A 25,265-nucleotide genomic window follows, 5' to 3' on the forward strand; every position below is an offset into this window, starting at 1 on the left:
GACAAAAGAATTGCACACCAAGTGAACGCCAAATTAAAAAGTGCATAATAGTGCGCAATATTATTAGTACTTAAAAAATTTACATTAGTTTTTTTAGAAATCCGCTCAACGGAAATTACTCAAAATTTAACAGTAGGTAGAGAATTGGATTTTTTTCTTACATGTGAAATTTCATTTATTTATCTGAAATAGTACTCGAGTTATAGGCTTTTGAAAAATTCAAAGTAGGAAAAGTACCACTTCCGGTTATCGGAAATCGCTCAAAAGTTGATACGGATCTACGATTTTGATAAAATACTTATATATGAAATTTTATCAACCTAGCTGTAACACGGACACACACACAGACAGACAGACAGACAGACAGACACACAGACATACGGACAAGATTGCAAAATTATGTTTTTCCGTATCAGTGAGGTGTAAAACGTCGAGATTTGTAAAAATCTCGATTTTTTTTTTGCACGATTACAAGACTTTCTCTATACTTCGTATATACGAGAAAGTAAAAACTATGAAAAAAAGCGTTGGTCACTTTAGTATTTATTGGATACCTTTACTAATATTTAGGAAGAGACCCACGCTTTTCTTTATAGTTATTTAAATAGTAGTGTATAATTTATTTTCTCCTTTTAGTGCATTATTACAAAAAAACCTTGTTATTAAAACGTTTTTTATGATTTGTTTTTAGTACTTTACATGTTTTTATTTACAATAGAGTTACAGGACAAAAACCATTGCGCACCTATTGAACGTGATAACGCGATATTGAACGCGATGTAGAAAATATTTACTTTTATCAGTGTCCGCCCTTCCCCCTCCCTCGGAAAATGTAGTCCACCCCCCTCCCCCCGAAAATATCAAGTGCCCTCCCCCAGAGAAGAAAGTCTGGAAGGAACAATGAAACCAATTAGTTTTTCTTGATGTCGTTCAAGACATGTTTTGGGACCCTCACATTTCAATTCAAACATTTCAATTCGACACTACCCTCAACCCCACCCTACCCACGCCCCCGCAAAAGCAGCCGTCCGTGACGACAGTTTAGAAGCTAAATTATCTGCCCCCTAATGGCCGTCACTAATTCGACCCGGCTCTACGGGGTGAAGTAGAGCTCACCAGACTGGTGGGGGTGGGGGTGATAGCGAAATGGTGTTGCGCATGCCTGGAGAGCAAGAGAGCGGGCGGGAGGAGGGTTAGATATTCGGCTTGCATCGTCATGCCCATGAAAAGAATTATATATATACGAGCCGACCCCCCGCGGCGTATCATACGCCGCTATTTAGTTCTTTTATTTTCTACTTTTCAGTAATTCATAATTTGTGAATTCGACAGTACCAATGCTGCCACTGAAATATTTGCTTTAAAACACAATCAGTAGGTCGTTAAGGACGATAACCCACTCCCATTTCCCCCAACCCCTGCCCCCCCCCCCCCCCCCCGTCAAAGCAGCCTCTTCTTAGTTACCTCCCCTAAGTTTAAAATCGTTTCAAACTCAATTATCTGCCCCTAATAGCCGTCTCTAAACACTGCACTACGATTGTAAACATTTAGCGTAAACCACAGCTTACCAGACCATGTGGGGGTGGTAGGCATATGCCTAGAGAGGAAGTATCTGGGCCCGAGGTGATGTGACGTCCCTCTGCATTGTCGCTGACCACACATAATACGCTGAGGTTTAAAAATAGATGAACTCTAGTTTTAGGCCTGTTTTGTCTCCAATGGTAGACCTACTCAGTGTTTACAATTTAGGGATACACAAAAATGACATTGTCAAAACACTCCCAACCCAATAAACGTTACATAATTTTATTGAGCTTCCAGTCCCATATTAAATATAACGTATCCAGAGACCTCTATCCCAATAATATAAAAAAACACTAAGTTTATTTTAGAACATTTTTAATGAAATAACAGCGTCTATTTTTTTCACGCAATGTTTTACAACAGTGCTATATAATAACAGTTCAAACATTTCTTAAGGAAAAAAAACATTAAACTAGAAGGGTTAATTCTGGGAAAAAAAATTAAAATAAAATCATAAGTATTATATAACAGTGCTCTTGACCGTAACCAAACAGAATGTGAAAAGATAATAATAAAGACATTAAATGAAATGTTTAATACTCAGCACATTTTTTGTTTGGTGATCTTCTTTTGATTTCAAACCGATCCGATTCCATTAAACGTAGGAACCCCCTTGGAAAGGAACTAAACTATAAACTAAAACTCAGAGATATAAACTAAACTCTTCATGGTAGTCTTCAACATTTTAGAAACCTGAAGCGGTAAAGAGCACAGAGGCATAGCTAAGAGAGGGCGGGTGGGTGCTGACTCAAGGATGCCTAAATGTGGTTGAAAAAAAATCATTTTGAGCTGCATTACTGAGTTATATACAGTCAAAGTTAAGAAAATAGATTGATAGTTTGCTTAACAGGCTGATTTAACTGTTTTCTACATAGATTATTTGGCACCAAAACATAACCGTTTTCAGGATAGGGACTTTTGTGCTAACTAGAATAACTATATAAAAATAAGGGAGGGGGGGGGCGCAAAATTGTTAATTTTCCCCCTGCCTCTCAAAGGGTTGCTACACCTCTGTTAGAGATCGTGCAATCATGTTAACGATATTATATATTTTTTTTTAATTTTACATGAGGGATAGTTGGGAAAAGAGACAGGTTCTGCACCATAGAATTGCTTGATAAATTAGCTGAAACACCATCTTAAACATTGTTTTTGTTTAACTAAATATAAAATAAAAAATAACATTCACATGAAAATAGAGCAGTTGAGCTCGCTTGATAACAGTGGCCTTAGCACAATGTGTTTTTACTGGTTATTTCCCTTTAATAAGGGAGGCAACCTATTATTTTTGTTTTTAAAACATTTGCAACTTTAAAACTGAAAAACTGCAGTACAGTGATTGTGTGGGAGTTGCGTTATTTTGGGGTAGGGTTTAGATTTTTTGTCATGTTTTGTGATGGGGAGAAATGGGGTGGGGGGGGCAAAAATTGCCAAAATAGTATGGCCAATTATATAGATAACGCAAATCCCAACTTTAAAAACAATGCAGGAAATTTTTTATAAAAAAGAAACGATACAGTATTTTAATGCCATGGCTACATTCTTAGCAGAAACAAAAAAAAACTATCGTGTTGTACAATAGAATTCAATCCAAGTTTTTATCACATAAGAGAAAAGAACAGGGATGGTGTCAGTATTTTACTTTCACATCATCCCGTTTTATGATTATATTAAATATATTTAGAAACATGTTTTTATATATATGTCGTAGAAATCTAAACGCAACATTCGCCATCACGCAGTGACGGAAATCACGTTTAGCTGTGGCCTGGACTAACTAAGACACGGAAATTTAAAATGTGAGGAATTGGAATTCTGCTTGAAGGCTTTGTACTCTCCCCTGCGTGTGACGTCACCGGGACGCCATTCTTCTGAAGGTGTACATGTACTTCGAAAACGCTGAAAAATGAAAAAAAAAACATAATTACTTAACTACTTGACAGCTTTGATTATCTTTCTGTCAGTAATAGGCAAATAAAAAATGTCAACAATATACAATATAGTAAATTATTTTAATGTATTCAACAAAAAAAAAAATAATAAGATACTTCGATTTATTGAATAAAAAGGACCTCAACTATCTTAAAATATTACTGTGTTCTTTTTATGCAAGTTTATGTTCATAGTTGTGGCCTAGAGGTAGAGCGCTAAACTGCCAACCCGAAAAGTCTCAATGGGTACCTATCTCACGTTAGGGAAAATAAAGATGGATGACCACATTAACCCATTCACATGACAATGTCAAGAAACATATGAACTCTACTTCATCAGCCCAATGGAACGCTTGGTCTAAAGAGGAATCTTTACTTTTTTATGGTCATAGTTTAGTTTATATACAGGCTATGATTTTTATTAGTGTCAGGGTAATGTTTCATATAATTTTAACACATCTGGATAAGTATGATGTCATAATTTAATTTATATTTTGAAATAATATTTATGGCTGAGGTAATGTTAGAAGATTTTCGTGTATTATGTAAAAGTACACATGTATGTTTTATTTATTTAAACCAGCCGGTATGGTTCAGGCAAAAGTAGATGTGGTATGTCTAACCCTAATGTGCTTTTGAAAACATATAGAATTCAATGAATGCCTGTGTTAATAACACCCAATGAATAAACCTTTTTTTTTAATTTATTTAAATCGGGCTTTTTTATGTTATCAATTATTAAAATCTATTTTAAAACACTAAAATTATGTTTTAATTTTTAGTAGAATAAAACTAAAACCATATATTCCATATTACTTTTTAAAATTACCTTTCTTTAAAAAAAAGTATTATAAGATTTTGAATTTTGCAAAATAAAAAAATAGCAATATTTTGGAAAACTTCTCTAAAATTGCTTTTAAAAAAAAAATTAAAAAGTTAGTAAAAAAATTATATAGGGAATTTTTTTTTAAATAAATGTTTTGTTGAATTTTTCTTTTTCCATTAAACAATTGGCCTACAATACTCAATCACATCCTACTGTAAACACATGGTATTTAACACGATCCACTTGCCTGTGATATACTGCCCTTTGCCCAGACCAGTTTTAAAACAGCCACGACAGGGACGGGCAGGAACCAGACGGTAGCCACAAACCAGCCAAAGGCTACCCCACCAGGGCCGTAGGTGTAGCCCTCGAAGACAGGGGCTTCATACGTCATCAGGGTGACGATCAGTAGCAGCTGGGGAAACAACAAGATTTTTTGTCAGTGAAGTGGTGGGATATATGTGTGTCACAAACAAAACGTATTTGGAATCGTTTTGGGATTGGCAATGTAGAATTTGGCTTTCAGATACAACATTATTTAATAGAGAAAAAAAATAAAAAAAAACGGTAAAAAAATTTATTTACACTTTTTTATTATGTGAAACTGAATAAAGAAAGACATTATTTTAAAAAGACGTTTTTAATATATATATCGTAAGAATTCAGTTATTTACTTGTGCTTAAAAAAAAGCTATTTCGTTTTCTATTTTTAATAATATTCTGCGAGACTAAAATAATAACTTGAAAACATCAATTTGAGTTTCTCTTAACATACAAATTGTGTTATCTATGATTGTTCTGGTTTTTTTTATTCATTTAAAAGAACCAATACCATTGGAATTGTAGATATAAATATAGCTCAGCGATGCAAGATAATATACTTTAATAGCTAAAACTAGCGAAAGTGAAACTAAATTTGGATAATTAACTAGATTTAGCCAATAATTAAATACACACAAAAAAAAAAGAAATACTAAAAATGCACGATTTAACATAATTCAGCTGGTAATCAAAACTTACTGTATATAAAGCAGGGACGATAAATCTCCAAAGTAAAACAAACACATAAGGTGGTCGTCTCCCCGTCATGAAATAAACATCGCTTAACATTTTCTCTGCTCCTGTAATTGTCAAGTAAAAAATTAAATTTATCTAAATCATGCACGTGTATGTATGCGGGTGCGTCTAAGTGTACATGTGTGTGTGTGTGTGCATGTACGTGTATCTACACGTACTTAAATGTACATGAGTATATGTATGTATGTATATACAGTGATAGTTACATAAATCAAGGTTTCTTTTAGACACTTTACTCCAAATTGGGGAGGGGAGTTAAAATTTTCTACATATTTTTGTTTTCTATTTTGTCATGTGGGAGGGGCCAGCTGACATGTTCCGGAGGTGGGGGAACATTCATAGTAACTCAGGGCTTTTAACTTGCTGTAAGCTGTCTTTAAGAAGCGCCAGTTGACGTTTCTTACTGTATATCTATCCCACGATAACGACATTTCTTACCGTAAATCCATCCCACAATAACGACATTTCTTTCCGTATATCCATCCCACAATCAACACATTTCTTTCCGTATATCCATCCCACAATCACGACATTTCTTACCGTATATCCATCCCACAATAACGACATTTCTTACCGTAAATCCATCCCACAATAACGACATTTCTTTCCGTATATCCATCCCACAATCAACACATTTCTTTCCGTATATCCATCCCACAATCACGACATTTCTTACCGTATATCCATCCCACAATCACGACATTTCTTACCGTATATCCATCCCACAATAACGACATTTCTTACCGTATATCCATCCCACAATAACACACTCCAGGATGCCAACGGAGAGGGCAGCAAAGGCAGCGATGTACCAGTCAACGAGTTGAAAGAGGTAGATCCCACCCTGGTAGAACAGATACATTTTTTATTAGATCCCACCTTGGTAGAACAGATACTTTGTTTACTAGAAATGTGTGTAGTATTTGTAAAGATAAAATATAGTGTTTTTTGTGAAAAAATAGATGAGGTTCTTTCGTGCGTAGATTAAGGACAGTTTTGTATTATTTATTTTCTTTCTTCTTCTTCGTTCTAAATTCTAATGTTGGAATGGATTCCCTCCAACACAACAAAGCATTACGTATCAACTTGTTAGCACCATATAGGCTGTTAATTCCCATTTTAGCCTGCTTTACTTTTTACTTTCTCGTATATACGTAGTATAGAGAAAGTATTGTAATCGTGCAAAAAAAAAATCGAGATTTTTACAAATCTCGACGTTTTACACCTCACTGATACGGAAAAACATAATTTTGCAATCTTGTCCGTATGTCTGTGTGTGTGTGTGTCTGTGTGTGTGTCTGTCCGTGTGTAAACACGATAACTTGAGTACCGTTACAGCTAGGTTGATGAAATATCATATATAAGTATTATATTAAAATCGTAGATCCGTATCAACTTTTGAGCGATTTCCGACAACCGGAAGTGGTACTTTTTCTACTTTGAATTTTTCAAAAGCCTATAACTTGAGTACTATTTCAGATAGATAAATGAAATTTCACATGTAAGTAAAAGATCTAATTCTCTACCTTCTGTTAAATTTTGAGTAATTTCCGTTGACTGGAAGTAGTAATTTACGCTACTTCCGATTTCTCAAAAAACTAATGTAAATTTTTAAAGTACTAATACTATTGCGCACCATTATACACACCTTTATTAGGCGTTCGCTTGGTGCGCAATTGTTTTTTACTGAGATTCTATTCTATTTTTAAAAGTTTCAGTATTTAAAATGGATTAAAAATCATAACTATATCCCCAGTTACCATCCCCTGTTGTTTTATATAAGAATATTCGAGAAAGTTTAGGGGAGATCACTACCAGTTTATTTTATTTAGTTCCATAGCCTTTGTTCATCCAAGGACAAACTACAAGGCAACAGTTGTTTGATTTTGGAGGTCTCTCCTAGATCTAGAAGAGTTTCTGTCGCCAGTTATTGAGCCTCATCTGCCAGGGATTTGTTCATTATAGTTCCACTAGACAATTGATTTTCTAATTAAATTTTCTTCTTTGATACACCAGTTATCAATACAGTCGCGTAGCTAGGGGAGAGAGTGGGTCGGCAGCCCCGGACGCCGACCTTAAGGCCAAAAGGTATAGAAAAAAAAAGTTAAAGCTCATTTTAAGCTGAAGTATTGAACTAAATACAGTCAATCTTAGCTAACATTTTTAATAATTGTTTAGAACCAAAATAAAAACTTTTTTTTAAAATAGTGACTGTTAAAAAGCGTCACCAACCTTTCCAACTAGGTGGTGAAGGGGGGGGGGGGGCACTTTTTCACCAACATGAAAAAACTATATATATAAATGGGAGGAGGGCGCGCAAAAATGACAGTTCATCCCAGGCACTGGACTGTGTCTTTACGCCTCTGAATGTATATCCAATAATTGGAACGGGCATGTCACATGAGCCAAAGGCCTATCTAAGACAATAATGCAGGGTAAGGCAGAGGCCTAGCGACCCTTCCCGGCGCCCGGTGACAAACTTTTTGATTTGCACCCCCCCCCCCCTCAAGATTTCGATTTGCACCCCACCCCCCCCCCCCCCTCAAACTTTTGATTTGCAACCCCCCCCTCAAACTTTCGATTTGCACACCCCCTCGAGATTTCGATTTGCACCCTCCCTCAACCTTTCAATTTATTTTTCCAACCCATTTTGGCGCCCCCTAAGGTCGGCGCCTGACATATGTCCCCCCCCCGCCCCCCCCCCCCTCGCTACGCCACTGGGGTAAAGTGCCTGGAAACAGAAGACGGGGAAAGGCAAAGTCGTCACTGAATGGAGGTCATCAAAGAATTGACTGGGCTGTCCGTTGCGGAACTACTTAGAGCAGCAATAAAACCGAGAAAGATATCTTAGCAACAATTTATCAGAACATGAACTGTATTACCCAGAGTTTATTTCAGGCATCTCTTAGCCCCCCCCCCCCCCCCCCCCCCCACATTTTTTCTGTGTAAAAATAGTAAAAACTAACCTGACACCTTTTTTATTTTCACCCGTAGAAGTAAATTAGTGTTGATATAGAGCGGTTCAACTTACCCTTGAAGCGAATGGCAGACCAATCAGAAACTGGAACGATGAGTAGCCAATTTTGACCAGCAGACTTCTTTTGGTGACGAACTTTGGCCACAGGTCATGTAGACAGGTGAGTACGATCTCCACAAACACAAACTGTAAACAAACTGCACACGTGAGCTCATGTTAATGTTTTTTTTTTAATAAATGTTTTCAAATACTTATATCATTTACTGTTTTTTAGTTGCATAATGTATTATAAAACTTGGTAATTTTTATTGTTGCTTTCACTTATAATACATACTCTGATATATATATATATATATATATATATATATATATATATATATATATATATATATATATATATATATATATATATATATAAAAAATATACTCTGTATTTTATATATTGTTTATTTATTCATTATGTATTTTATGTGTGAGACGAATGGTAGAGCGTATGGCTGCAAGCTCATAGGTCTCGAGATCAGTTCTCGGTTTGAACCTGTGACTGTAGAACGACCCTGAGTCCACCCAGCTCTGAGGGATAGCTGACTTAGGTTGGGGGAAAGTAATACTGGCTGGGCATAGTGCTGAACTCTACTCCGTCTGCCTAATGGATCGCTAGGTCTAAACAGGAGTCCTCTTTTATATGTAGTATTTGTATTCTGTATTTTATAAATTCGTATCTGTATTCTGTATTATTGGTATTCTGTATTATAAATGTTCTGTATTTTTATAAAATATTTATTGTGTTGCATGTATTCAATATTATTTGTATTATGTATTACATGTACTGTGTATAACACGCAACCCAGTTGATAGATGCACTGAAAAATGAACATGAAATATACCACTCACATCTTTAACCCTTTATCTACTGACGGTACTTATAAGTACCACTTTAATTAAGTGCCTGTATTATTTTTAATTTAATATGAATTTTAAAAATTATTGAAGTAATTAATAGTATTATCTCCCTTTAGTCGCCGGTAGACGGAGGTATCAATGTATTTTTTAAATTAATGGTGTGGCACCATTTTCAATGTCTTGCTATATCGGTAGTTCACAATTTTCTGTACAGTTCTCACACACGTTCATGAATTCCCTTTGTTTTACCTTATTTTTCAAGTTTTCAACCCCAAATATTTTTTATTGGCACCTTCAATAGTCAGGCAAACGCATTTAACTTCTAGTTATACAATTTTAATCAAATTGTCTTTGTATTAGATCGATGTTTACAAGTGGACTTATAAGTACCGTCAGGGCACACGGTCATTTTTTTTTATTTTTAGAAAATGGCAAATTTGTTAGGTGGAGTTACATAAATATTGTCTTGATAATTAATTATCGAAATGTACTCAAAAAATGATATTTACACATTTATAAGAAGGTTTGCATATGGTTTACCTAAGAAATATTGTAATTACATGTTAATTTCTAGTAGTAAAAAAATAACAAGAATAAATGTATCAGTTGCAGGCTCGTTTACAAGGTTTAGTATACTTCATTTGTATACCAAAGCCTAGTTCTTGTTGTAAGATTTAATTTGTTAGTTATATTTACTGCAATAAACTGTCTTGCCTACAACAACTAACACTTACGTAATGTATACCTGTAGACTAGTAATAGTCCATACGTCTGCATATAGTATAGATCTATAAGGTAAATTTTAATTAGTAAACAGAAAAGAGTAATCCACTACGGCTATCATAAACACATTGAGCTCGCTTCTATTTATGAACTTTGCACTGTAGTGTAGACTTGTCATAACATTCTAGTAGGATGCAATTATACTAGTATTACTAGTAGTTGTGTGCTAAATGACTAGGCTTTTGTTTGTTTGTGCGGCTCATTGTACTAGCTATTGGAAGCTTCCAGCAAAAGCATGTTCATTCCGGCAACCGTTGCTACACCAGAAAGACCACAGAGAAGATTGAGGGAGCATGACATGTCGACTACTTTTGCTGTGTTTGAGGTCTAAGATGTGTTCCGATAGAAAATCCAGTAAAAATTGTACTCAAAATATACTTTTGTGCAGTATTTATGTGTGAAAATTACAAAAAGTGATTGTTATAATGATTGCCATGTTATTAGTTAATAAATTGTATCGTTTGTTCCTGTTTTGTAAAAAAAAAATTTTGAAAAAAAAAATGTCCTAGATTACTGACGGTACTTATAAGTACCAATACCTGTTTGGGCCATTAAAAATTTATGAAACGAATTTTCCTTCGACATATGCTTTGAATGTGCCAAAAGCAATATAGTAACACATTGTTGAAGTAAAAATCTCATTCAGAACATAATTCCGTAAATAAAGGGTTAAAACAACAACAGGTCTACCCTACTTCACCCTCCCTGTAAAGCTTAGATATGACATAAACTATTATTGAACTAAATTACTTTCTCGTGATATCTTGCTATCATAGTTTCATCTAATTCTGTTACACCTATTTTATTATAATGTGACCAGAACGTGAATCTCCAATTACCATTAGAATACAGTTTAAGTAGGCCTAAATATCATTCAATGCTAGCGACTGAGCACTCTATCATTACCTTAGAATCCTTGCACAAAAAGTCTAAATCATGTGACGGTATTAGCTGGTGTTTTTTTTTGTCTTACCTGCGAGTCTAGGGCGACAGTAAACAACATGAGAAAAAACAAGACGCCCCACAACTGTGGTACAGGGAGGTAAGCTATGGCTTCAGGGTAGACAACAAACGCTAGACCTGCACCTATTTTAAGACGAAATGCACATTTTAAATCTTATTAGATGTATTTGGTTAAGCGAATACTTGAATTGTTGTACGGGGTAGATTGTGGGGGGGGGGGGGGGGGGGTAGCGCGCTCGACACCCAACCCGAAAGTCTCGAGTTCAGATCTTAGATTCACGTATGTAGGATGTCCCAGAGTTCACTCAGCTCTAAGAGGTACCTGACTCACTTTGGGAAATATAAAAATCGGATCGGCAAATAACTGACCAAAAAGTACGTGGTCGCAGAAACATCAACTGTACTACTAACCGCCAGACTCGATATAGTAACTTTACTTCTATTTCTATTAAATCACTGTTTAAACTTTTAAATCTAAAGACCAATTAAGTAAGAATTAGCAACACTCCCTCGAACCCCTACTTATGGCAAATACGCCTAGTTTTAAATAAAATATAGATGCCTTACAGACTTGATTCATTAGAAGTCGTATTTTGCAGTTAAAATATAAGTTTGGGATATATTCGCCATAATATATTGACGACATCCGTCCGACGTATAAGACAGCCCTCAACTTTCGGGAAAAGATTCTCTCAAAAGGTAGACTTAAACGCCGAAAAATACTTTATTTTAGAGAAGTTGGTGAGGAAAATGCACTTAACGAATTATTTTGATTATTACGAGAAACCAAATTTTATATCAGGCTAGTAACCTAATCTGGCTTGAACTAAAGTGGCTCGCCCAGGACAGAGTGGAATGGCGGAGATTTGTTGCTGCCTTATACTCCACAGGGAGTGATGAGGATTAATTAAGTAAGTAAGTAAGTAACCTAATCGCGTTTAAGTGAGCGCTTAATGCTTACAGAAATTTTGATTTTTATACAAAGTAAAAAGGATGATGGCTTTCTATGGTAGTTTCAGCTGTTCGCAACTTTTAACCTAACGTACGTAAGACCAAGGATTACATCAGCAATTCATTCGCAAGAAAAACCAGTAATAATTTGATAAAAAGTGCATTGGTTGGTTACCCGTGTCAGCAAATTTATCCACAGGCACGTTCAGGTTGTAAGCCATGTGACCTAGGACAGTAAAGATGGCGAACCCCGCGAAGATGCTCGTGCCCTCACACAGGAAGGTCAGCATGATGGAGTCTCTGGGAAAGTAAGGGTTAAAATATTTTAAATCTTAGCAGTATCAGGTCGCTGGGAAGAAAAGGGCTAACATGTTTTAAAATGTAACATGATTGAGTCTCTGGGAAGGAGGAGGTTAAGCGATTTGTTGTTTTTTTTAATTTTTAGCACAATGGAACTACTGGGAATGAAAGGACAATGGTGTTTTTAATTTTTGCTGAGTTGAGTGTTTAAACAGGACATAAATATGTCATTATTATATACTACAAATTGCAGTAAGTTTTGCCATAATCATTTTCCTTTTTTAAAGAACAACATTATTTTCACCACGAAAAAAAACGGAGTTATTTGGTACTTTAAAATTGACACTGTGATCGATACACAGCTAATACTTAAGCCTAACTTTAACTGAAACTATTTTCTTCCGATTACAAAACCCGGGTTTAAGTCAGTAGAACGTCCCTTAGTCCACCCAGCTTTCATGGGCAACTAACTCAGGTTAGGGAAATTGAAGGTGGCTGGGCATAGTGCTGACCACACTATCCCTTTATAGGCTGAGGTCACAGAAACAAGTGAACTCGACTTAACTTGCCCCATGGACTGATTTGTTCGAAAAGGAAATTTTACAACTTACTACTACTATTCCAAATAACACAATAAACGTATTCCTTCAAGTAGTATTAATATTTTTAAAATATAGTACACACAGGACTTTATTCTCATACATACTAAACGAATACATTTTACCGAATACATATTGTTAAAACAGATTAATGTTACATTTTTTAAACTACAGGGAATAAATTACAAAACTAACTACGTCCTGACATCTCTATTAACATTAGTTAGTTCAATTATTTAGTAGTAATTAATTAGTAGTGTTTATTTTAATATATAATGGGGTTTTTTTTTTACAAATTACTATTTGATTAAAGTGTCTTATTGCATTTTAAATATGTATTAAACCACCTTCGAAATAGAGTTTTAAAACGTTTTATGTTAAATATTGAATACATATTTTACACTATTTTCGAAGAAGTTAAAGACGGTTATGTGTCAGTAATGATAAAATCATCTTCGTTACAGAAACGGTTAAACGTATAGCACACACCTGAGACAGTTGTTGTTGAACTTGTTGTAACTGGCCACCGTGACCAACCCACCCCAGATTGGCCCCAGGGAGTACACGACCTGCAGACTCGCTTCCAGCCATGTCTGTCTCAGTAGGAGTTTGCTGTGGAACGACGGGGGACATGCTAGTGTTATTCGCTATATGGAATAAAGGTAATATACATGATGTAGAGTAATGGCACATGTTGATGGCACATGTTGATGGTACATGTTGATGGCACATGTTGATGGCACATGTTGATGGCACATGTTGTAGAACAAGGGCACTTGTCCAACGACGGGAACATGCCCGTGTTATTCGCTATATGGAACAAAAGTAATATACATGCTGTAGAGTAATGGCACATGTTGATGGCACATGTTGTAGAACAAGGGCACTTGTCCAACGACGGGAACATGCCCGTGTTATTCGCTATATGGAACAAAGGTAATATACATGCTGTAGAGTAATGGCACATGTTGATGGAACATGTTGATGGTACATGTTGATGGCACATGTTGATGGCACATGTTGTAGAACAAGGGCACTTGTCCAACGACGGGAACTTGCCCGTGTTATTCGCTATATGGAACAAAAGTAATATACATGCTGTAGAGTAATGGCACATGTTGATGGCACATGTTGTAGAACAAGGGCACTTGTCCAACGACGGGAACTTGCCCGTGTTATTCGCTATATGGAACAAAGGTAATATACACATTATGTATGCTGTAAAGTAATGGCACATGTTGATGGAACATGTTGATGGTACATGTTGATGGTACATGTTGGTGGGACATGTTGATGGTACATGTTGTAGAACAAGGACACTTGTCCAACTTACAGGAACTTGCTGTGGAACGACGAGGGGCATACCAGCTTTATTCGCTATTTGGAACAAAAGTAACATACACATATCGTTTGATGTAGAATAAGGGGAACACGCAAGTGTTGTGTTTTATAGAGTTATGGCACATGTTGATGGTACATTTTGTAGAACAAGGGCACTTGTCCAAAGACGGGAACTTGCTGTGGAACAAAGGGAACATGTCGAAAATTGGAATCTGCTATAAAACAATGGGACCAATTAGTAGAAAATTGGGAACATGTTGTAGAAAATTGGGAACATGTTGCAAAACAATGGGAACATGTTGTAAAACAATGGGAACATGTTGTAAAACAATGGCAACAACTTGTGGGAATGGGAGTTTCCTGTGGGACAATCGGAATATGCTGTAGAACAATAGTTAAAAGGTAAGAATTTTTTTTTATTGAAAGCTATAACGTTGATGAATATTTGTAAAAATAAATATGAAGTTACACTCTTCTAGATTCTGTTTTTGTTATTAACTGTAAGCCGACTTGTTATTTAATTATTAAGTTGATTAACAGAATCTCTATTCAACTGGAATGCTATCTCTATCTATCTCTCTCTCTCTCTCTCTCTTTATATATATATATATATATATATATATATATATATATATATATATATATATATATATATATACGTCTTTGAAATATGGAGATATTTTGTTCCCCTTCTCATCTGTCCACCCTCTGCACTTTGATTTTGGCAGGTCATAGCGTAACAAATTGTAGGCATGTTTGAAAAACGTGCCAACAAATAGCGAATGTATCTCTTCTTTGTCCTCTTTTTAACCTTATCAACTGGAATAACAAGTTATTTTTTTTACATACGTTAAGTCAATATTTTTCAAGCACTGTATACAAACACAAAAGGAATTATACCAAAAGCGTTATTAAAAAAAATAATAATTAAAAACTGGCAATGCAATTACAATACGTTTAGCCTATACTGTACCTGAAATCTGGCCAGATGTAAAAGAGCACACCGTCCACTGCACCAGGCAATGTCGCACCTTTAATAATTAAAACTGTAATCAGTATGTACGGCAAGGTGGCGGTCACGTACACTACCTATGATAAAAAGGTCCGTTAACTTCTCAGAGGGTGATGTGTTAGCGCGGGGAATTAATTATCCTTTACTGCTAGGTGACTAGGCTAAACATAGGGGAGGTTATTCTCGGCCTGTCATGGTTATAATTATAGATGTGTTTTGTTTTTTTAAATAAAAGCTTTGATGAACATATATTTTTTAATAACTACATTTTATTATTATTTGTTTAAAAACTTATTCTTATTCGAGTCATTTTATTAGCTAATTTTTAAACAGAGATAGTAGTTTTACGCCTACATTAACCAAAAATGTGTAAACAATTTAACAATAGCCACCCAATTTCGTTTGATATCATTCGATACAGCGTTATCTGTCCTGTATTTGTCAAAATTAACCAAACATTCAAAGATGGTAGTACTACGTCTGCGTTAACCATAATTAAAAATATCATAGTAGCCGCCCTTTCTTACATAGCTCTTCAAGCAATTACCTTTCTTGTGTTGACTGGTGTTCACAACCATTTAATGTTGAAATGTTTAAAGTTTATCTATGTAATCTAGTTGGCCGTGTGCCCAGTATATTAATTTACGCTGGGTACTCTATTTGAGTTGAGTTGGCTCATGTGTGACTTCAAGATCTACTTCAAAATATGGCAACGTCCAGGGTGTATGAATATAAGGCTTAACCCAAAGGCAAACTTGAATAATTTCAAATCGGACGGGTATGGTTTGCGCGGGCGGGGGGGGGGGGAGGTGTGTGGTCGGGTGGGGGGAAGGTAGGGTTTTGGTTGTACCTAGCCACAAGCACTTTAAGAAAGTACCGCAAGGGAAGGAAATAATGAAAGGGGAGGCTACTCTCCCACACAAATGTTTTCTGTTTACTAGCAACTCCACCCGTAATGGGCGAGTCCAACGGGTGCGCCGTGAAGCAACGGGATCATGGCCACCATGACACGCTCTGGTTCCCTGAAGGTACATGGCCCTAAACTTGTTAACCTTCAAGCCGAGAATTGAACTACATCACGCGATCAACTTGACGTTTACGTTGTTGTTGCTTTTTTTAAAAAATCAGTATAAACTGGTCTTTTTTTTTTAAAGTACGGTCTTATTTAAAATGAAAGTACTAAAATTTAATCAAAGTACTAAGGTGTGGCAGTCGGAATGAATTGTGATTGGTATTGTCTGAGCTGTGTGACTCGGAGGTGCCTCAATAAACAGGAAGGACACACTGGGATAAAGAGGGATGTTGCGAGAAAATATTTTTGTCTGAAAATTTTTAACATTTTTAAATCTCATATATTTAGCTTCCTATTCATGTAATTTATATGAATATTGTGATGATAACAGTTATTGAAAACTAGATGTTTTATGTTTCAAAAAATAAAAGCGTTTTCCCCATATAATTTTATTGTGATTTTCTTCAAATATCACAAACAAATATAGTTACTTTAAATTAGTCATAGAAGATGGTAACTACTACATAAGGTAAATGGCATAAAATGTGTTTCCTAGTTGTTACTTTATTTTTTAAAAAATCATTTCATTTTCATTTCAATTTCAATTTTATTTAAATTTTTTTTTTTAAATGTAGAAAAAAATTAAAATTAAAATAACTGTTGTTTTACACTATTCTTTTAACTCTTCTCAACTATCTTTAAATATACGTCAACACTTAAATATACTGTTAATTACCTTTTAAATTTGCTATAATTTAGTTTATCTAAATGCAGGCCTACATGGTATATGATATTTTTTTTCAGACTTTAACCCAAACGATATTATCATATTACACTACTACTATTTCATGTAGCAGTCCAATTAAATCAAACGCAAGTTTTGGTGACTTTAATACTATCGGGACTTTTAATTAGCTCGGCGAGTTAAAAATATTTATCTAACCAATACTATTAGAATGAGGGTCGTGAGATAACCAAATAATATTTAAAACGGGATAGTTAGTCTAAATGAAAAAGCTAAATGACGTATTACATTCAATGAGAGACAGACCTTTCCCACGGATTTTATCCCTTTAATCAGACAGAGAAACACACAGGTGCAGGCGACAAGCAGCGCCACCGTCGTGTGCCAGGGTAGACCACCCATGGTCTCCAGACCTGACGATAGCTCGAGGACATTTTTTCTGGAAAACAAAAAGTCAATTTCGTATTACAAATATTCAATTTCCCGTGTAATTTTCACTACGCGCACGGTAATTAGACTAAACTTTATGTCAATGGAAACCTTTAAGTCTTATTTCAAAGTTTCAAAAATATAAAAGGAATATCAAAGAACACGGGTAAGTATTGATTATCGTGTTGGTTTCAACTTACATCCAAAATTCTTCACTAGCTGGTCTTAGATTTGAAGTGTCCAATGAGCCATTGAATGTGATATAATGTCCGTCTATTTCATGGGAGCTCTGGTTCTGACTGGAACCCAGAGTGCCATTTATGTAGCTGGTGCTGCTGATGTTGTAGCTGGTGCTGCTGATGTTGTTGTTGCTGCTGATGTTGTAGAAGACGGTGCTGGTGTTGTAGAGCAGGACCCGACTCCCCTGCGGCACACAGCGGTCAGAGTTCCACTCTTGTCCACACAGTGTCCAGGGGAGGGGCGACTTGAAGGAGTTGACCAGGTAGATGAGGATCCAGGCGATGAGGATGATGTAGTACCAAGAACTTATGAAGCCTACAATGATCTGACCGATGCCGATTCCTGTAAGTGTAAGATGTAAGACTCTATAAGACGGCATGATGTAATACCAAGAGCTTATGAAGCCTACAATAATCTGACCGATGCCGATGCCTGTAAGTGTAAGATGTGTAAGATGTAAGACTCTATAAGACGGCATGATGTAGTACCAAGAGCTTATGAAGCCTTCAATGATCTGCCCTATGCCGATTCCTGTAAGTGTAATATGTAAGACTCTATAAGACGGCATGATGTAGCACCAAGAGCTTATGAAGCCTACAATGCCTGTAAGTGTAAGATGTGTACGATTTAAGACTCTAAAGACAGCATGATGTAGTACCAAGAGCTTATGAAGCCTACAATGCCTGTAAGTGTAAGATGTGTAAGATTTAAGACTCTATAAGAATGCTGGGGGTAGGGCGGGTCGAAGGCAATGTCCAGTGTTTATAGACGTAGTGTTTAATCCGCGAGATTTAGATCTAACGGTTTTAATTAACCCTAACACAAACCTTCAGAGTTTATTCCATCTACAACATTCTCCAACAACTGGGACGAGGGACGGGGGGGGGTATTAGTTTCCAACCACTGGGGACAGGGGGGGTAACAGACTCTACCCACTAAGCGGGTACAGCATCCCACGATTGCAGCTGGAAGCATCATCCAAACACAGAGGGTGTAACATCCCTTCAACGACTGAGTGGATTGGGTAACCGCATCAATGCGCTAAGGGGGGTGGGGTATAAGCCTCCAACCACTGAGGGGGTAGGTAACATCTTCCAACGGGGGGGGGGGGGGTAACATCCTCCAAGCACTGAGTGGGGGAAGTCACATCTTCCAATGGGGTGGGGGGGTAACATCCTCAAACCACTGAGGGGGTATTAGTATCCAACAACTGGGGCGGGGGTTGTAATAGCCTCCAACAACTAAGGGGAGGGAAGGGGTAGCAGCCTTACCTCATTGATGGAGGGTATCAGCATCAAACCATCACGATGAGGCAACAGCTGCGGCTCTCCCCCACTACAACAGCCATGGCCCAGCTTGGTTTATATTCCCTCGCGATGTTTTAACAGTTTCACGTATCATAAAGTGTATGACATGGAGGGCCTCTTTAAACTGCTTATCTTGTTTACCTTTGCATAACTATCGACCGACCTGCTTAGCATACTATATGATCTCTGTCTCTGTACGGTCATTACCGGCTCACACATGTTACAAGCCGCTAGACACGGGAATTTCAGGCAGGCGTTTGGGTCCCCCCCCCCCCCCACACACACACACACTGGGTTCGGACATTATATATATATATATATATATATATATATATATATATATATATATATATATATTTTTTTTTTTTATTTATTTATTTATATATATATGTGTGTATATATAGGTATAAATAGGCATGAGTGAGGGTTTATGTGTGCTTGCGGCTCGCGCGTGTGTGAATGTATGTGGGCGCACACACATTTTTACTCTAGATGTGTATGTTGATACACATCATTATAAACATGGGTCCTCATAACTTGCTGCATACACATACAATTAACCCTGGCTAGCAAATGATTAATATGCTACTGTTCACTAGATTTCTTATCTTTCATATAAATATTTTTAGTAGACCTAAAAAAGTACTTTAATGATTTCCTTTGTCCGTTTAGTCATATGTAATAGGGGTTCCATGACAAATGATCTCAGGACAAATGATCTCAGACAAAATATCTCAGACAAAATATCTCACGGACAAATGATCTCAGGACAAATGATCTCAGACAAAATATCTCAGACAAAATATCTCACGGACAAATGATCTCAGGACAAATGATCTCAGGACAAATGATCTCAAGGACAAATGATTTCAAGGACAAAAGATACCAGGACAAAATATATCAGGACAGGTTAAACACAGTTACAAACAGAGTCGTCGCGAGGGCGAGGGGAGCGGGGGAAGCGCATCACACCGGGTAACACTATTTAGGGATGGGGTGACACCAAGGCAAAAATAGCAAATATATATAAATATATAAACGATTTTTCCAGTTATATAAATAATTAGAGTTAAAAAGAGGAGGGGGGGGGGGGTGACACCATTAGTTGCCGCACCGGGTGACACCCGAATAAGCGACCCCACTGGTTACACATACCATGGAAGTTTCTATCCAAGGTCTTCGTCTATAGTATGTGTAACTGTCTTTAACTTGTGAGGTAACTTACACTATCTGTTTTATTACTAAAACGAGCCGACCCGCGGCGTATCATACGCCGCTATTTAGTTGTTTTATTTTCTACTTTTCCGTAATTCATAATTTGTGAATTCGACAGTACCAATGCTGTCACTGAAAATATTTGCTTTAAAACACTATCAGATGGTCGTTAAGGACGATACCCCCCTCCTTTCCCCCAACCCCTACTCCCCCCCCCCCCTTGAAAGCAAGCTCCTCTTAGTTACCTCCCCTAAGTTTAAAATCGTTTAAAACTACATTATCTGCCCCTAATAGCCGTCACTAAACCCGGCTCTACGATTGTAAACATTTAGCGTGAACCACAGCTCACCAGACCATGTAGGGGTGGGGGTGGTAGGGAGCGCGCTTACAGCTTGGTGTTTTCTATCGTCTCCAAGAAGAGAATTATATATATAGAAAGATTGCATTACCCTCACTGCAGCTACCATTTGTATTTTGTCTTTTTAAATGTAATAGAAGACTCTTGAAAACAGGTCAAGAATAAAAAGAAGGAATCTTTATTTACCAAAGTGAGGTGAAGTTAAGGTGAAGGGAGGGTGCGTGGGGGGGGGGGGGGGGGGCGAAGGTCTATCGGTGTAAACTTTGCGTTCACGCTTCAATGCACTACATCAAAACATTTTTTTTCTTAGTAGCCTTACAGTGAAGATTTTCAAGTCACTCATGCGGACATTTAAAAAAAAATAATTATTGAAGCTCTAAATAGTTCATTCGAAAAACTTTAATAATATTTTAACTGTGCTCTAAATCTCGGTAACATCAGCCAACTGTGAAGGGAAAGGGGGGGGGGGGGCATAGACAAGGAATTTTGTTTTTATATCGGCCTACATGGATTATGTTTAAATACGGCCGACATCTTGCGAGTTTTAGAAAATGTGTGTTGCTTTATCATACTGTTGGCTGGAGTTGGATAATGATATTATCATCTAAATAGGACCTAGTCTATCGTGAATGCGGTTTTTTTTTAAAAATGCATGCATCAGCATTTTCTTCCATTTTTCTATTCCCAGCATAAAAAACGTGAAGGTATAAAAATAATAAAGCGATACAGCGGGAGGCTTATCAAGTTGTTTAATCTAGGTTATATGAGTGGTAGCAATTCATTATTAATGTTTCGTGCAGCTGGTTTTTCAATTTTAATTTTATTATTTTTTTTTCTAAATTTCTGTTGCTTAGATAGACCAGTTGGCGAAAATGGTTCAAACTTTGTTTATTTATAGCGAAATAGCAAGCTTTACAACTGCTTCTATGAGAATATAAAAATATGATTCTGATTACTTATTTACACAATCACGAAAGTGGGGCGGGAAGGGGGCGGGGGAGAGAGGGAGAGACGTAGCGAGGAGGGGGGGCGGGGGGGGACGCATGTCCCTGGGCGCCGACCTTAGGGGGAGGCGCCAAAATGGGTTGGAAAAACAAATTGAAAGTTTGAGGGGGGTGCAAATCGAAAGTTTCAGGGGGGGGGGGGGAGGGTGCAAATCAAAAGTTCGAGGGGAGTGCAAATCGAAAGTTTGTCCCCGGGCGCCGGGAGGGGTCGCTACGCCTCTGGAGAGAGGGCATGAATAAGTTATATAAAAAGGTTGGTGGTTGTATGGGTGTTGTGGTCGAAATATAATTTTTATGTCATTTGATCTTGATCCTTTACATGTTTATTTTATCCATGTTTTATTAAACAACAAGCAAAAAGACGGATCAGATTTTCTTAACAACCCTACACATCACTTTTTATTTGTTTATTTCTTTAGGGACATCGTCAGCTCAGGAGGTGTCTCCCATTAGCCAGGCAGGCCTCAACACGGCAAACTCTCTAACTGGCTTGGATATCGGTTTGATTACCGTGTATCTGTTCGGTTCTCACCAGGCTTATCTTCCACCCCACTGAACGCAGGGTTAATTCCTATCCCACCGTCCAGTATCACAAAATAAACTAACTCTACCCGTCCCTGAGTCCATCCAGCTATGGTGGATACCTGTCGCACGTTAGGGAAAATAAAGTCGGCTGGGCATAGTGCTGACCACACTATCCGTCCATATACCGAGGTCACAGAAACAGGTGAACTCATTTTTTACCTACCACATAGACTTCCAGCTCTTACCCGTCACTCCAAACATATCCCTAACTAGCTCTAACATAAGATTAATGTAATTTATTTTTAGAAGTGAAATTAAATTTCAAATAAAAGCTTTTCAACTTTTGTTTTCTTAAAGATATATATATATATATATATATATATATATATATATATATATATATATATATGTATGTATGTATGTATGTATGTATGTAAGTATGTATTTAACCAGCTGTTGGTTGCGTCTGTTTCTATACAGGCAAGGTGCAAGCGTACCGAATAATAAATAGGGCATACACATACATAACAAGATTCTTTCATGATCGGCAAGGGTGAAGTATAGTATTGAAGGGTGTTTTTTTTTTCTATCGGAATCGTTAACTCGTATTGCTCTTATTAAAAAATAGGGTGAGAATAGGGTTGAATATTTCCTTCCGGCAATCTTGGTGCAACCCTCCGCAGTGTATCTGATCTTGCGGGTGCGCTTACCTTTAAATAGCGGGCATATGTTCCACACGTGGTAAGCTCCCTTTGACATGAACTGGCCCATGGCCACCTCCAGAAAGTACAGTGGTAAACCTATGACGGCCAGGCATATCAAAAATGGGAGGAGGAAAGCGCCTGAAAAACAAAGTGTATATATAAATATATATATATATAAATATATATATAAATATATATATATATATATATATATATATATATATATATATATATATATATATATATATATATATATATATATATATATATATATATATATATATGTGTGTGTATATATATATATATATATATATGTGCGTGTATATATATATATATATGTGTGTGTGTGTGTGTGTATATATATAAATGTGCGTATATATATATATATATATATATATATATATATATATATATATATATATATATATATATATATATATATATATATATATATATATATATATACAAAAAGTAGTGTTCAAGTGGTATAGCTATGAGCTATACATGGTTAAAATACAACGGTCTTCCCCTCGGAAAAAACCCAGAAAAGCCTTTATAAAGAGAGACTGCATTTTCTTGCATAAACTTTGTAATTTTGTGAAAAACAGGCAAAATTTCTGAAAAACATGTTAGGGCGCTTAGGCTATTTACATCTGTCTATATTTTTTTTTTGGACGTTGATACCTGACTCGGCCATATGGGAGAATAGAAATCGCCCTTTAATTTGAAACTAAAAAATAAAATCCTCTAAATTCCTCATAGCCTTACCTCCACCATTTCTTATACAAACATAAGGAAACCTCCAGACGTTCCCCAGCCCAACACAATAGCCAATCAAAGACAGAAGGTATTCGGCTTTTCTTGACCAGGTGTGTCTCTCAGCTTCTTCCGGCGGCTTCAGATCTGCTTCCGGGTCGTCCCCACCGGTCAGACCTTTGCTCTGGTCATGTTGTTCGTCTGCTGGGGTCTTCTGCTTGGTGCAGCAATTGAGGGCGCGACATCCGCATTTCAATATTCGATTCATTTTGATTTACTGTTGAAAATAAGTAAAACATATAGTGCTTTTTAAGTTTCCTTCTTCTTCTTCGTTCTTAATTTTTAGTGTTGGGTTTGAACTCGAGACTTTTTTTTTCGAATTTATCAACCATGAATTTTTGCCGATTCGACCACGCTTCCATCACAATTAAGGATACGTGTCAACTGGTTATGCGCCATTGAGGTCATTGACTCCGATTTCAACCTGCTTTTCTTTTTGGATTTGCTTCCATAGCCTTTGTCCAACCAATAACAAACTACAAGGCAGCAGTTGTTTGATTTTGGAGTTGTCTCTCCTAGAAGAGTGGCTGTCCCCAGCTAACGAGCCTCATCTGACCGAGCAATATGCTTTTAATATTTTGTACTTTCTACTTCACCTAGCAACCTTGAGCTTTACCGACTCGAACACGCCGACCCTATGTTTCCATATGGCTAATTTCGCTATCTTTTCTTTCGTTTGTTAATAGTTTATATTTGTTCATGATGGGATATCAGCTGAATATTTCTCATTGTCATTGATTTATTGATCCTTATTATAAACCAACACAAAAATAAAAGTAAAGTATTTAACCTTAAAGCTGACAATAAATAGAATTATAATTAACTTACGGGGGAAATTATCCACGCACAAACATCTGGCAACTAAAAATCTAAAATTCGCAAGTGCATAAATGCATGGCATAATGTATCTTTCCACTCGAATAACGAAGAAATGCACAGTTATCAAACTCGTATAATAAGGAAATGCACAGTTATCAAACTCGAATAATAAGAAAATGCACAGTTATCAAACTCGAATAATAAGAAAATGCACAGTTATCAAACCCGAATATTGAATAAAGTAAAGCTATCAAACAGAACTGTTTGTTAGAAAACGTAATTACTTTGCAAATGCGTGAGCCTATCTATGATGCGTCCCATGATGGAAAGTTTCCAAAATAAACTCTTACCAAATGTGCGTGTATTCGGACACGGTATATTATAGAATTATTTTGTCATTACAGTTATTATAAACACGTATGGCCCTCTGCAAATTCAGTCATGTACATCATTTTAAAAAGCAATGGGTTCTAATGCGTCTTTCAAACGTTCTACAATCAGAGGCGTAGCGTAGGGGGGGGGCAGTGGGTACATATGTCCCCTGGCGCCGACCCCAGGGGCGCCTAAAAAATTAAAAGCTCATTTTAGCTGCAGTTTTGAATCATAAACATAAAATATATATAGGGGGGGGGGGGCACCAAATTAAAAGTTAGTCCCTGGCGCCGGGAGGGGTCGCTACGCCTTTGCCTACAATCGAAATTTTCGGAAGTTTTACGCTTTTCTATTTCGGACGTCTTCTAGGCCAGTATTTGGACTTCATTTAGTCTAGTATTTTGGACGTCATTTAGTCTAGTATTTTGTTCTTCCTACAGTCTAGTCTCTAGTCCGTCCTACTGACAACCCT

The 25,265-nt window shown here is 36.7% G+C and overlaps 1 protein-coding gene across 1 annotated transcript; it reads right to left on the minus strand.

The window, feature by feature from the left end:
- Positions 1-3,010: 3,010 nt before the first annotated feature.
- Positions 3,011-24,990, minus strand: LOC131936293 (sodium- and chloride-dependent glycine transporter 1-like). Its single transcript, XM_059293209.1, has 14 exons — positions 24,431-24,990; positions 23,555-23,819; positions 22,793-22,924; positions 17,634-18,015; positions 17,311-17,443; positions 15,209-15,324; positions 13,384-13,506; positions 12,171-12,295; positions 11,055-11,167; positions 8,450-8,581; positions 6,163-6,262; positions 5,362-5,462; positions 4,589-4,756; positions 3,011-3,483 (listed from the first exon to the last, which is right to left on the minus strand). The coding sequence occupies exons 2-14, from the start codon at positions 23,808-23,810 to the stop codon at positions 3,358-3,360; spliced, it is 2,007 nt and encodes a 668-aa protein (XP_059149192.1). The 5' UTR covers positions 23,811-23,819; positions 24,431-24,990; the 3' UTR covers positions 3,011-3,357.
- Between the last annotated feature and the right edge of the window lie 275 nt (positions 24,991-25,265).

Source organism: Physella acuta, unplaced genomic scaffold (genome assembly GCF_028476545.2).
Source record: "Physella acuta isolate Inbredline_101_S28 unplaced genomic scaffold, ASM2847654v3 ptg000174l, whole genome shotgun sequence".
Lineage (NCBI taxonomy): Eukaryota > Metazoa > Mollusca > Gastropoda > Physidae > Physella > Physella acuta.

Bases quoted from the DNA above. Each gene is read 5' to 3' on its own strand.
- LOC131936293 (XM_059293209.1), bottom strand. From the start codon at position 23,810: ATGAATCGAATATTGAAATGCGGATGTCGCGCCCTCAATTGCTGCACC. The intron at 22,925-23,554 runs GTAAGGCTATGA...TTTGTTTTTCAG, and splicing joins TTGTATAAGAAATGGTGGAG to GCGCTTTCCTCCTCCCATTT. The intron at 3,484-4,588 runs GCAAGTGGATCG...TTCATTTTTCAG, and splicing joins CAAAGGGCAGTATATCACAG to CGTTTTCGAAGTACATGTAC.